Raw genomic sequence first — 15241 nt, 5'->3', positions numbered from 1 at the left:
AGGATACAAATAGATAGATCCCTTCCCCAAACTCAACTGAGAAACACTGGTCTAGAGCAGTATTTTTCAAACTATGGTTTCAACCTATTAATGTACTGTGAACTTCAATTTAGAGCATTACTAGAAGCATTAAAGATGAGAAAGGAGATGAGAAAGAAGAGTCTTTTGTATAAGAGAAAACCGGGTATCTACACATAGAAGAATGATACTAGAACCCTATCTCTCACCATCAACTCAAAACGGATTTGACATTTAAATGTAACACATGAAATTTCTAGGAGAAACATTTCAGGACATTGAAATGGGCAAGGATTTCTTTTTTTTTTTTTTTTTTTTTTTTTTTTTTTTTTGGACAAGACTCTAAAAACACAGGAAATAGAAGCAAAAGTAGACAAACGGGATTACATCAGATTACATTGCTTCGGCACAGCAATGGAAACAATCAACAGAGTGACAAGATAAACCACAAAATGGGAGAAAATACTTGCCAACTAAACCTCTGATAAAGGATTATTATCCAGAATATAAAAGGAATTTAAAAAATTTAATAAGAGAGGAACAGTCCAATTTAGAAAATGGGTAATAGACCTAAACAGAATTTATCAAAAGAAGACATCTAACTGGCCAACAGATATACAACAAAACGTTCAACCTCATGGATGAATCCATAATGGGAGACCATGAAGGCAGAGAATGCTTCTGCAGATGTAAGTGAGGAGAATCAGTGACAACGAAGATGGGGTTTTGGTGTCACAGCACCACACAGAGATGGAAGAAATCCTGCATAGACCAAGATTAAGGTTTGCCCACCTGGCCAAATAAGAGCTTGGAAGAGAAATCAAGTATAATTATGGAAAAGTAAAAGTGTAATTGTTGTATACTGGATTTTGAAGTTTGACTAGTATTCACTACACATAGATGCTCATGATACTTCATAGCGTATAAGGACTTTTTCCTTTATTTTAAAATGTTAATTCTTATAAAAAAGTGAAAAGATATTGTCATTACTTTTGTAATCATTTTTCAAGTGTGAAAATGAAAACATGGAAAGGTTAAAGTGACTTGCTCCAGATCACACAGCTAGGACCCGGCTGAGCAATGACTCAGATCCGTGACTCTTCACTCTTCTGCTTTTTGATGTTGTTCAAACTCCTCCCTAAGGACTTAAGTAAAAGCTTCCTGTTAGGCTCTCATTAAACGCTGTTAGGTTACCAAAAAAGCTTTTAGTTTTTGCAATCTGATGCTCAACTATGAGGCTAGAAGAAGACTTACATGCTGGCACTCTGTCTGCTGTACCACCCCAGGCCTCCTGGCTGTGTGGTTCTACTGCAAAACTATGCTCTCATGCTCCAAGGTGGGGGTCAAGGTTCACAGGAATGAGATAATGGCTCGGGACCCAACAGAGGGGATGAGAGTCTCATGACTTGGGTGCTGTGTGCCTGATTCAGGTTGGGGAATGCTGCTTTGCTTCCTCACTCACCACATTGTAGACTTCTCTCGTTTCATTGTCTCTGCCTCTGACTAGACAGTAAGTAACTGAAGGTGGAGACTCCATCAGGCATGCTCCCCATTACATATCCTGCACTCAGCAAAATGCCTTGCAGGTGTAGTACCTTAGTCCACTTTCTGTGACTGTAACACAATACCTACAACTGGATAACTTATAAAGGAAAAAAGTTTGTTTAGCTCATGGTTCAGGAGGCTGGAAGTCCAAGGTCATTGGACTTCCATGAACTCATTGGCAATGGCCTCATGCTGCATTCTAACAACCAGAAGGGGAAATGAGAGGCAAAACTCAAGAGGCATCCTTGCCTTACAGCAGTTTGCTGTCTAGGTAACTAATCCAGTCTCTTGAGATTGAGAACTCATCGCTGTGAGAGAAGCATTAATCCCTCTTCCTGAGCTACTTACCTCTCAAAGGCTCTGCCTCCACACATTGCCACCGTGACTATCAAATTCCAATCTGAATTTCAGAGAAGACAAACAAACCACAGCAAGTAGATCCTTAAAAATATTTGCTAAATGAAAAAATTGATGAATGGATGAATTCTTGGATACTTGGGTGTCTCTTACACATTTCTAATCATGTGGACTTTAATAGAGGCCCCTCTGCCTTTTCAGTACTGGGAATTGAACCCAGGGGCACTCTACTGAGCTACATTCCCAGACTTTTTATTATTTATTTATTTATTTATTTAGTCTCACTAAATTGATGAGGCTGGCCTTGAACTTGCTATCCTCCTGCCTCAGCCTCCCTTGTAGCTAGAATTACAGGTACACCTCTACACCCAGCAATAGAGGCCCTGTCAGAGGGGTGTTTAGTCTCAGCTTCCTTTATTTCACCTAACAAAGTTTTAGAAAAATAGCAGTTTCTATTGACAGATAGCACATACTTCCTCTTCATTCCTTATCCCAAGTTCCTCCTTTTTATTATTCCTAGCCACACTTTGGTCAAGATGTTTAGAATATTTTTTCCTCTCTTCCAGTACATTTTTAAGATTTTTTTTTCTTTTTTGCCTGTGTTTGTTAGTTTTCTGTAGATGCTCTTTAGAAGCAGGGAGCAAGGGTTATAAATCAATATGAGCAAATACTTTGCTATCTCATTTTGTGAAAAAAAAATTAAGATAAAATTCACGGTAGAAGGAATTTCTAAAGTGGCAAGTTGCCTCTCCAAGATATTACCATGTCTTATTTTAGAATTTACTGTCGGTAACTAATCTACATTATTAAATAAGATTCAGTTCATTGGAGTTGCTGAATAATTACTGTTGGGTAAGTAGTGCTTTTGCGATATTATTAGTTTTATGACATATGCTAAGTTACTTTTTGGAAGTAGCCTCAGCATTACTTGAAAAGAGATGGAAAATACTTTATTTGTCACAAATTCAATAAATTTGCAATTAAAATCATGCCACAAAAATGGTAAAATTTCACTGGATGACTTTAAAAAATGTAGTGCAATGCATGATAAATAAGATTTATCCATTAATGGACTCCTAATTTTTTTTTCTTAAGGCACCATGACAGAGAAGCTTTTCCCAAAGATTATGATATAGAGGGTCCTGAGAAAATTAAAAAACTGTGTAATTCAACATATTGCCGATTAGGAACTGACGAACCTCCAGTAAGTAGTTGCTGCTAATTTCTTAGTCTTGTATCTTTCTCATGGTGAAACATGAAAATGTAAGGAAAGGAATGTTTTTTCAGCACTAACTCTAAACAAGAAGGTTAGCTGCTTCGGTTGGCGACTTAGCCATTGTGCTTTCACAAACTTACCTATACAAATGCACCTAATTCATAAGGTTTTGGCGGGGGAGAATTAAATGAAGCAAGTAAAGTACTTAAAATAGTGCCTGACTATGTTAATTACCTTCTGCTACTGTGATGAAGTACCTGACACATATATGAAGTAAGAGGTTTATCTTGTTTTATCGTTCTGGAGGTTTAAGTCTAAAATCAGGTAAATCCATAGATTTGGGCCTCTGATGAGGTTGGAGCACATGTTAGGGCAAGCAGTCACATTTTGTTATGGGATAGATCTTAAATATCCCCCAGAAAGTTCATGTGTTTGATCTGCAGATGGTGGTACTAGTGGGAGGTGGCAGAAACTTCAGGAGGTAGAGCCTCATTGCAGGAAGCAGGTCACTAGGGACATGGCTTGAAAGGTGTATTGGGATCCTAGCCCCTGCTTTCTCTTCTTTTTCTACCCTGCCGGGTCCCTATGAGCTGAACTGCTTTTTTCCACTACACCCTTCCCACTGTGATATTCTGCCTGGCCTTGGGCACAAAGCAGCAAGGCTGAGTGACTATGGCCTGAACCTCTGAAACTGTGAACCAAAACACCTCCTTTTAAGTTTTTTCTCAGGTATTTTGTCACAGTGAGAGAAATCTGACTGACACAGAGGCTGAAAGGCTGTGGTTCCCCAATCCCTTTTTATTTTCTTTTTCTTTCTTTCTTTCTTTTTTTTTTTTGGTACTAGGGATTGAACCCAGAGGCTCTTAACCACTCAACCACATCCCTAGCCCTTTTTTATTTTTTAATTTTGAGACAGGGTCTTGTTAAGTTGCTGAGGACCTTGCTAAGTTGCGAAGGCTGGCTTTGAACACCCCAATTCTTTCTGATGGTTTGCCCTCAATGACTTCCACTAGGCCCTCCTCCTAAAGATCCCCAGTGCTTCCTGATACTGCCATCCTGGGGACCAAGTACTTAACAGAAAGGCCTTTGAGGGATATTCAGTATCCAAATTACAGCACTGGCACATCGCAAGTGCTCACAAAATCGTTACCATTACGATTATGCTGCTGTTGCTGCAAAAGCAACTTGCTAGCAGCCTTCTTGGTGTCCACAATAACCCTGTGAAGTAGATACTATGGCCTCTAATTTTATAGAGCAGAGGAAGGAGACTCTCTATCCCTTTGCATCAAGCTGCCTTGTTGGTCATTAGCTAGCATGTGAAGCGTGATGCTCAACTAGTCAATAGCCACTCTGCTCCACTCCCACTCCTCCAAACCCATGTTTTCTTGAGTGTGGGGCTGTGATTAGAGCAAGAGAAGACAGGCAAGACGGTCATTGTCTAGCATGTAATTAGGGTCTTTGACCTTCAGAAAACATTTTTTTTTTGCCAGATACGGTGGAGCATGCCTGTTATCCCAGTGGCTCTGGAGGCTGAGGCAGGAGGATCTCAAGTTCAAAACCAGCCTCAGCAATTTAGCAAGGCTCTAAGCAACTTAGCAAGACCCTGTCTCAAAATAAAATATAAAAAGGGCTGGGGATGTAGCTGAGTGGTGTACCAAAAGACCTAAAGTGCAGGAGTTTGAATAAATGCCCCTATCACCACACACACACACACACACACAAAAAAAAAAAATCAAAAACCATTTTGTTTTTATTCCTACGTGGCCTCTGGGTTGTGGGAGAAAGTGAGATGAAGTGAAGTATAGGAACACTTCACTTCAAATATTTCTTCTCCTAGATTCTATGCACCAGGTTTATATGAAGATGCATAAGTAATGTTTACTTTTTCCATGTCTTTTTGTTCATGGCCATGAATGTAATGTCCTTCTTCTACCAGATTTAGAATATGTATTAGAAAGGAAGGAAATAGATCAAGGAGTCACTATTTCAGATAAAATTGCTATTCTAGTATCTTAATAATAAGTTACATTTTTCTCTCATAGACTTTTTGTGCATTAAGTACTGTTCCATCCATCTTGGTCCTTGTTCTTCACATCAACTCTCTAAAATTGGCAAGAAAGATATTTCGGTGCTAAACCTAGACTTCCAGATCTTATTCAAGGTCCCAAGGGTACATAGAAGGAGGGGGAAACAGGCCTGGGGCCTCCAGGCCTTCTTATGACAGATGGATGAGTCCTTTTTCCTGTTTAGCAGAGTTCTGATAGAGGTCTACAGACAAAAATATTCTTGAAAGTTGGCAGGAACCACACATCTGAAAGCAAGATGCTGGACTATATAGGCAGGAACTCTGGAGAGACTATCAGCTAGGTTAAAGCAGTACTAGCAGTTATGTTCTTGAAGGTTAGGGTCTGAAGAGTTGAAACAGGATTTTCAACTCTATTTTTTTTAGTTTGGGGTTTCATTTCCCTTCTTCCCCATCTGAGAGGAGTTATCAAAGGAACCACTCAGAGAGATTACTGTGTGTCCTGGAACTTAGAGGACACAGAAGGAGAGGTCAAATCCAAAAAATGTGAAATTACACTCCATTTATGTATGATTTATCAAAGTGTATAAATGCATTCTACTGTCATATAACTAATTAGAACAAATAAAAAAATTAAAGAAAACAAAAACAAAAACAGAGAGGTCAAGAGAGTCAGGGCCTCTTAAAGCTATGCCTTTTTACCTGACCTCTCCTTGTTTGATCAGTTAGAAGAGAGAGTAGCAGAGGGAAGCACAGCTGGGTAAAGCTTCACCCACTGCAGGTTCCCAGGCCTAAAGTAGCACCAAGCTGGAAAATAGGAAGCTTGCACGGAATGCAGTTAGAAACTCCGATCATTTCACTGGACTGGGAACTTTCCTAAGTAGAGGGAGATCCTTTGGCCCAGAAAAACTATGAGGTCAGCCTAAGATTTCCATTAAGCCAAAGAAAAGAATGAGCTGTGCATATGAGATGCAAGGGGCAGCTTGTTTAAAATAAAGTTACTTCATGATTGCATCCCATTGATGCAACTGGATCAATTCAATAAGGCAGTTACATTAAAAGTGCTCATTTCATCCTTTGGACAACTCTCTAAGCAGGTACCATATGTGACCCACGTTGTATAGATGAAGAAAATGAGACCAAGTGAAGCGTAATCACTATTCCAGGTCAAACAGCTAAAAAGCATATTAAAAACTAAAATACTTTCCCAAACTGCCTCTTCACAACTAGTTCAATGGCCTTTCTACTCTCCACACTGCATCCTGATCATTTTTGGATCTGACTTGAGTATAGTATACATCTCACTGTGTATGTGTTGAGGTTTTGATTTCTCCTGCCTTAGCTATGACTTTGGTCCTGTTTCCTTGAGTTACTTCCACATGAGTGCTGGCAAGCCCTTTCCCATCTGTTTCCCCTCCTAGTTGCCTTCTTAGCATTTTTGTTTTTTGCAAGATTACTGCTGAGTGGCTGTTTATTGTGTCCACAAGCATGGCATTTCTGTTTAGCTGATTGAAGGTCTCCTTGCACTTAAATTCAGCTGCAGGGGATAATGTGAACATCATTTATTTGTAAATGAATGAGACTCTCTTTGTCTGCATTTTGGTTAAAGCTCCAACAGACCAAGAATGAAATAATATTTTCACAAGCCAAAGTGAAGTATTAGATCACTTAATGCCAGATCCTCAAATATGATGATGCCCTTAGGACCCCACTCTCATGAAGGATATGAGAGTATTAAAATGTAAGAAGGTAAAAGAAGAGTTTGAGAGAAAGTTCTGCAAAGCTCATTTGCAAATCTCCTTGAGTGCCTGGTGATAGACACAAGGCTCTGGTGATCTATCTAAAGAAGCAGAGCAGAAGGAGGGAGGCAGCTACATGTCTGAGGTTGAGCAAGGATGTATGAATATGTGGGCCCAGATGTAGCTCTTGTGGATCAGATGTGGGCCATGAGGAACAGAGAGATACCATAGAACAGTTTCATAGTCTGCCTTCATTATACATGGGAGGAGGACTGCCTGGACGTTCAGGGCTTGAGGTTGGTTATTTAAGCCCAAATAGAAGCATCCCGTCTCATGAAATACGCCATTGAATCTTCCCACAGAAGATCCCAAAGTCTACCAGAACATCCCAGGAAAGCCAGCTTCCATCAGTGTCAGGAAGGATCAAACATAAACATGTCCACAGGAAATTAAAATGAGATTGCATTCTGCCCTGACTGTATTTACCTCTTCTTCCTCCTACCCCACACTCTTGGCATCATCCACCAAGGAGACAGAGGGAGGTGGGGAGTAGGGAAGAATTCTAAGAGGACAATTGAAAAAAAGCCAACTCTGCTCCCCCATTCCCATTAGAGTAGGCCAGGACAGAGCAAGCCCAAGATAGGATCTTCAACTTTAAATGGAGTTTGAAGTTTTGAGTATTATGTGAGACTAGGCATTCTGCTTGCCTTGATAAGACTCTTGAGACAGAAACAGCCAGAGAATTTTTTCCATTATCTGAAGGTAATCAGAAAATTCCTGGGGATTTGAGAAATGAGCAAGAACTAGCCCCTAGGAATGACTATGGAAGAGCAGTTATGGAGGAAGAACAGGTATGTTTCCTTGATTGTACCTACTTACAAATCCTACTTGCTCAGTGAGCCAGTTACCCATTTGGATGTTAAAAAAAAAGAAGCCCATTCTTATTTTCCTTCTCTATTCCCTTTCCTTACTTTAGTTTTCTTCATATCACTTATAACACTAGATATATCTTAGACTTATTTAGTTGTTAACTGTCTGTTTCCCTTTACTGGGATATGAGCTTCATGAGAGTAGGGACTTTGGCTGGTTTTGTTCCCTGTTATATCTGTAGTTCCTAGAATAACGACCAGCACATTCACATGTGTGTTCAATATATATTTGTGAAAGGAAGGAAGGAAGGAGCAAAGGAGGAAAGGAAAGAAGGAAGGATAGAATTATATTAGATCTGAGACATTAGATAATAATTTACTTACCTAGTTCTGATACTTTTCTTTGACAGAGTAGAAGAGTGATTTGATGGTATTCTTAACAGATGCTTCTTGCATTTATGTCTGAGTACCTGAATGGAGCATATGGATCAAATTTTTATAGACGGAGCAACTGTCAATGCCATTTTAACAGTAAGATATTTGGGGACAGTGGGTTGCTGAACCAGGGCTCCCTTTTCTTTTTGTCTCCATAGTCTCTGAATATGGAGTTGATGCATCATTTTGAGCATCATTTCGTGGAAGTATGTTGGATTGTCTTTCAGTATCAGCATAACTGCATCTGCTTTTCCTGTTTCAGGAATTCTGTATAAATTTTGGCCAATGAATGTACTTTGCCTGTTCTTTGCTACATCTGTGGGGTCATTTATTCTAGCAAATATCTTCTCTGTCATTTCTAGGGATTTGGGACAGGAAAGCAGGCCACACACCATTTGAATTCCATCACTCTTTGCTGCTCCAATTAAATGTTAATAATCATGCCCTCATTCAACTCGTAGACTAGATTTTAATTTTTCACATATATTAGTTTACTGAAGCAGGCATAACTGTTACATTGAAGAAATGAGATTTAAATGGCCCAGTCATGGGTATGTGCACACACGTACACACACCCACGCCTATATTCTTTGCTTCCACTGTCTATACGGCTCCAAGAAATTTGTTATTCCTTTTTCCTTGGATAAAACCTTATACAGATACCATAATTTCTATAGTCACTCACAGATCATAAAGAGTCTATTGCTCACATTTCAATAATTAAAATATCTCATCAAAATGATGTAATTTCATGATTTCATTTAAGGTTAAAACTTTTGTCCTCCCCCAGCTAACGCCATATTGAGGCCAGTGACGTTTGCAGAGGGAAGTGGGAAGTAAAGGGTGGGGTGAGGTTTGCTGACTTTCTATTTCTCCACCTGCCCTACTCTTTCCTTTCCCCAGACAACTGTACAGCAAGAAGGTCCTTTTGTGATTATTTGACTACTATTAATTGTGTAACCAAGACTGTTTTGTGACAAGAAATGGTTTTGTTACCTTACTGTGATCTGAAAAAAAAAAAAAAAAACTTGTTCAAGATTTATTTCTTCTAGGGAATATAACCATCCTACAAAAGCTTGCTTGAACAGGTAGTGAGAAGGAAATTAATTTAGTTTTTTATTATACCCGACAAGTCCCATTTGCTCAAAATAATGATGGTTATATTTGTGGGGAACTCTCCAGGATCCTTTAGACTCTGTGTGGCACTACTGAGTTAACCTAGATGTGAAAAGAACCAGTATTTTCAAGGGCAAAACTACTGCTGAGAAATAAGAATAGCCTTTCGATGACTTTTAAAGAAAAAGATTTATAACAAAGTCTTGGTGTTACCTGTTCTTGCTGCTGCTGATTTTTTTGGCAATTGTACAAAAATGCTACCCTTGGAGGGGGTGTGCTGTTTGATAGCTAAAGACTCTTCTTTATTTTTGACCAAAAATCTAAGATCTACAATTTTCCAATTTATTTCAAAGTGAGAAGACAAACTAGTTATGTAGAACATGCAAAGCACTTGGTCAGAAACAGAATTTCTTGGTCTCTCATTTGCCTTGAAGGTGTAAAGACAAACACACAAATGGTTGTTGAATTGAGAGGACCTGGACAAAAGTGTTAAGAATGTGGAAGAATCATCCGGAGGGAGAGTGCAAGTTGTGATCTCAGTCCTAGGGAGTAGGGGTGGGAAAGGTGTCCCTTCACTCTAAACCTGAAGAGTCCGGCCCTCTCAGGTACTGCCAGGGACTTGATTAGAGTTCCTTGGAGGTTGAGCGATTTGATGCACTGGGTTCTCTCTCATGCATGCTTGCCAAAAGACTATAGGCTAGAGGGTTTCAGAAGTAGCCTGTGGCATCAGAGGGAAAATTTGACTCGACAAGTACCTATACTTTCTTCAGTATGTGTCAGAGGAGTCTGCTTTTGGGGGCCCAAGAAAGAACTGTCAATTGAAAGTCATCTAACATGAACCTTCCCGTGATTCTGCCAGGAAGTAAGTCCTCCTCAGGTCAAAGATGCTGGCTACCTTAAATGTATAACTTAAGGGGAGGTGACAAGCTACTCCTCATTCTCTGTGCTAATTACCCAGGTTATGTGTCTACCAGGTTTTCTTAAATGCAACACATATGGGGGAGTTCGTTCTGGAAGTTTAGAAATTGGGACTTAAAAAAAAATACTGATATTCAAGAAAACAGGCAATAAGTGATATTATGAAATGTGCTGCCTATACACATTTGATATTTTTTATATTACCATTTGATTGAAGCTAGATTTTATTATGCAAATTAAATGGAAATTTTAGTGATTATTTTATGAGTGTGTGCTGTGTTAATTTAGCTCTCTCATGTACCAAATTGCCAATCTTCAGTTTGTGAGATATATATATATATAAAATATATATATATATATAAAATATATATATATATATATATATATATATAAACCCAAAAGACTTTTAAACATATGGAAGTGCTTTTATGAATTACCCACGCATATGTCAGGTTATGAACATTTCTACACCAAAGTGATTTTTCACATTAAGCTGGTGTAGGATTAGGTTTGCCTACATATACCAGAAACCAGGAATCAACAGAGGCTGTTCACATTAGGTTTTATTCTTTTATGTAAAAAGCATGGAGGATAGCAGGCCAGGACAGTATGAAAGTCCTGCAAATTGCCACAAGAGACATCCTCTCTCCAGCATTCTGCTCTGTCATCTTTGGGGTAAGACCAAATGGCTGTTGGAAACCAGTCATTATGCTCACATTTTATGCAGCAAAGAGGAAAAGAAAAGAAAGAACTTCCCCAAAGGTTTTGTAAGCTTACTTTCATTTATGTCCCATTGTCCAGTCACTGGTCATGTCTAAGTATAAGGGAGGCTGGAAAATGGTCTGCCACTCAATGTGTCCAGGTAACATGAGGATTCTACTACTGCTACAGAAGGAAGACCTGATTTGGGGGATAACATTTGCCTCTGATACAGGAACACAGAGGTTATAAGTAGGGTCTCGAGTCAGCTTTTCTTTGATTCTTTGCTCTATCACCTGTTTGGTTGCAACTTTAGTCAAGAGTCATAAAATTTTGCATATCTTTATTTCCTCACCTGTAAAGTGAGAATAGCAGAGTTTTCATGAGCACTTTAAGACATTTAGAATGGCTGGGCACAGTGGTGCAAGCTTGTAGTCCCAGTGGCTCGGGAGGTGAAGGCAGGAGGATCACAAGCTCAAGGCCAGCCTCAGTAACTTAGTGAGACCCTAAGCAACTTAGTGAGACCCTGTTTCAAGATAAAAACATAAAAAGCACCGGGGAATGTGGTCAGTTATGTGGTCATAGTTAAGTACTATGGGTTCCAAAAACAAACAAAAAAAAGAGAGATATTTAGAATAATGTGTGGATATATGCTGTTGTTATTGCCATTATCCCATGATTTATTATAACTTACTTAGCTACAGCTAGTGTAGCCTCCGGAGTTTGTTTACAACTCTAGCCCTGTATTATTCAGGTTCTTGTCATTACCACAAAATACCTGAGGCATATCATTTATAAAGAAAAGAGGTTCATTTAGTTACAGTTTTGGAGCTTGAAAGTCCAAATAACATAATGCAGGCTCTGATGAAGGACCCATGGCAGAAAGTGGCAGTGTGCATGGGCAGGGAGGATTACATGTTGTGGTAGGAAGCAGGGAGAGCTGGGTGGGACCAGGCTTGCTGCATTTTATCATCCCTCTCTCAAGAACCACCATGGGGTCACAAGAGAACTTCCTCATACCCTAATGACCCAGGAACTCAAACTGGACCCTACCCCTTAAAGATTCACACTCCCACTTAGTGATACTATCCTGGAAACCAGTTCTTCAATCCTAGGAGCCACTAGGGTGGGGGGACACTGTTAAGCCATACACAAGCCATGGCATCTTAAACTACTATGAAGACTGTCGTTGCATGAATATATATGGACAGGTGAATGAATGAATCAGGTTGGACAGAACTTGTACTTTCTAGCTGCATGTTGCCCAATTCCTTTCAGCCTATTTTCCCACCTCTAAAATGGGAATAAATTATGTCAAGTATTCTTTTTTTGCCCTCCAGATCTATTTTCTAGCTTTCTCAACCAAGTGCCAAGGAAGATGACCTTTGAGCTCCACTGGACTCTGGCATCCTGTAGGGGATTGGCCTATAGGAAGCTCTGGCAGGTGATTAGAGGTGGGAGGAGAATGGGTGAGACCACTTGTTCCTGTGGTTTCCTGCCTGCAGGACCATGATTTGGTGATCACTGCGTGCCTGTTCTGAAAACCACAACTATTAGATGGTACTGTCTTTACAGCTGTAGGTTTTTTTTTGGCTTTGGCAACTGCTTTGCCATATGGCTTTTCTCTATTGCTATTCTCAGAGTACTTCAACATTGTTGAGATCTTAATGTTCACCATACTTTTATAAATAGATCCTTCTTATGTTCTCCTCAGTTCCCCATTTGATTGGTCTTTTCCTTCTGAGGCCATAATTGGTAAACAGAAGTCACAGAGTTGCTCTTTGTATTCAGTGAAATAATGCATATAAAGTATCTGGCACAGAATAAGTACTCAATAAACTTAAATCCTACCAATGCTATTATTATCTGTTTCCTTTTATCCTGCATTATTTCATGTTTGTTTGGCAATATCTTTCCTTCACATAATTTCTGAAGGGTTGGTGGATTTATTGAAATATTTTACTGTTGAAAATGATCAGAGAATAGCTAACGTCAAGTTTACAATCTTATACCTTCGAAAAAAATGAGTGCTAATTGTTTCTCCAAAGATATTTTTTCTTTCTTTGTTGTTAAAATGTATAACATGGGCTAGAGTTGTGGCTCAGTGGTAAAAGTGCTTGCCTGGCATGTGTGAGGCACTGGGTTCTATTATAAGCACCACATAAAAATGAAATAAAGTGGAGGTATTATGTCCATCTACAACTAAAAAAAAATTTTGAATGTATAACATGAGGTCCCTACGAGGCTCCCTTAGCATTGACTTGTGAGCTGTGAAATCTTAGAGGATAAACAGTTGAGCTATTGGTATATGAGTCATAGCTAGGAAATTAGGATGGGAGGCTAGTGATTTAGGAAGTTGAGTTTTAGAGCGCAGTAGTCAGAGAAGCCAAGAATCTAGAGATTTGTGGTGTAGATCAGGGAACCAGGTCCAAAGACTAGAGTTCAAACTATTTCCCGTAGGGTAGGATCCTAGTTATAGCACAGCCTATTGCTAACCTGAGGTGGACCAAAGATCTTTGACTACAGTTGCGACACTCCTGTGGTCTGAGGCTCCAGCTTTCTAAAGAGGGGTCAGTCCTTTGTAAAACAAAAATCTAGTGGAATTATTATGTTCTGAAGCTTCACCAGGTATTTGAGGAACATAGTCTTCAGGCTCAGGAAAAAAGTGGGTTCTTTGTGTTTCTGAGTTCTGGTTTCTGTTCTGAACCTCCAGATTCATGATCTAGAGGTTAGTATGGGAGAAATACTGACTCCTCAGCACCTGTTTTTCTTGGGTGCTAAGCAATTGCTTCTGTAATTGGTCTGAATATGTCACACAGTTTTCAGATCATCCCCCATAGTAATTGCTTGATGGTTATGAATTTTCTCTCTGCTCAGGAATGAATTACAGTGATGATGATGACAATGACGATAATATCTGAATTCCTTTTTTGGTTTAAAAAGTGATTACTGGGCTGGGGAGATAGCTCAGCTGGTAGAGTGCCTGCCTCACAAGCACAAGGCCCTGAGTTCGATCCCCAGTACCAAAAAAAAAAAAAAAAAAAAAAAAAAAAAAAAAAGTGATTACTACAAATGTTTGCTTACTTAGGGAAGTTAAATATACCAACCCTAAGAAGGATAAAGAGGGAAATAGAAAGTAGGTAAAAATTGGTATTTAGTCAAATGAAACACTTTCCACTTCATAGGAACAACAAATTTGATTTTTATTTTCCAACAACACATAGTAAGAAATTACCATTTTCAGATATTCATGATAAAATAGTTGGATGACCATGAGATATTACTTGTTTTTTAATGTAAAGGAGTCAATAATTGAAATCAGAATGCAAGTCAATGGGAATACATTTTAGTAACTGGCCATTGTTGGTGATTAATTTATTTTTCTTATATATGACTTCTATTTTTTTAGATTTGGATATCAGAAACACATGAACAGATGTCACAAGTTTTATTAAACAAAAGCTTGGTTGAAATAAAGAGCAAGGCCTTATTAAATGAAGAAACATTGTGCTCTGGGATTATTGAAAGGTATTCTTTTGCTTATAGGACATGAACATGCAGAAAAGGATTTGTATTAATAGTAATGTCTATGGCCCCCTCATACCGTAAGCACTTTTGCCTCAAACTTCAATACTTTCTTGTCATGCCATTCCCTTTCTTTGGAATTCATTTTCCCTCAAATGTGTACCAGTCAACACATTGATTATTCTGGGTCCAGCTAAAAATCTCATTTCCTTTTTATACATTTTTCTGACTATCTAGGTTTGAACCCCACTTTTAAAATTATGAAAGTTATTAGGTGTATACAATCCTGTTTGTACACCTATAAAATGGGAATTACTAAAGCGTTCACTTCAAAAGATTATTCAGAAGTTTAGATGAGGTATAGTATGAAATGTACCTAGAAATATGGCCTGAAATGCTGTAAGGATTAGGTAAGCTGTCATTAGCCAGTATTAATTGCTCTGGTATCCCTGCCATTGGAGAATTTGACATCCTATATGACAGCTGGACTTGTATTCTAGTTGTTTATATGTGTGCAATTCCTTGAGAGTAGGAACTGTTTCATAGTTATACCTATAGCCCTATAACTGGCAAAGGGCTTCTTCATGGAAGAGCATGACATAGACTTTGTCTTTTATTATTATCATTGGACAATGCAGTCAAAGTGATGACAAAATGTTAAAAATTCCTTTTACTTAACATTTATCTTGCAAAGTGTATAAAACATTGCAAACATAAAAATAATTTTAAAATAATTGTAAACATTCAACCCCAAATTCATTTGATATAGCTTTGATAATTT

General features: G+C 38.7%; 1 protein-coding gene across 2 annotated transcripts in view; it reads left to right on the top strand.

The window, feature by feature from the left end:
• The window catches only part of CFAP95 (cilia and flagella associated protein 95), a 68398-nt gene that overhangs the window by 17511 nt on the left and 35646 nt on the right, over positions 1-15241 (top strand). The window contains exons 2-3 of one of the 2 annotated variants that reach the window (XM_079112402.1): positions 3016-3124; positions 14345-14463. In XM_079112402.1, coding sequence (XP_078968528.1) covers positions 3016-3124; positions 14345-14463 — 228 coding nt within the window. The remainder of the gene's footprint in view (positions 1-3015; positions 3125-14344; positions 14464-15241) is intronic. The other variant, XM_079112403.1, reaches the window with a different exon arrangement.

Source organism: Sciurus vulgaris (genome assembly GCF_902686455.1).
Source record: "Sciurus vulgaris genome assembly, chromosome: 15".
Taxonomy (NCBI): Eukaryota; Metazoa; Chordata; class Mammalia; order Rodentia; family Sciuridae; genus Sciurus; species Sciurus vulgaris.
Note: the sequence above shows the minus strand (reverse complement) of the source record. Positions and strands in the feature narration are given on the sequence as shown.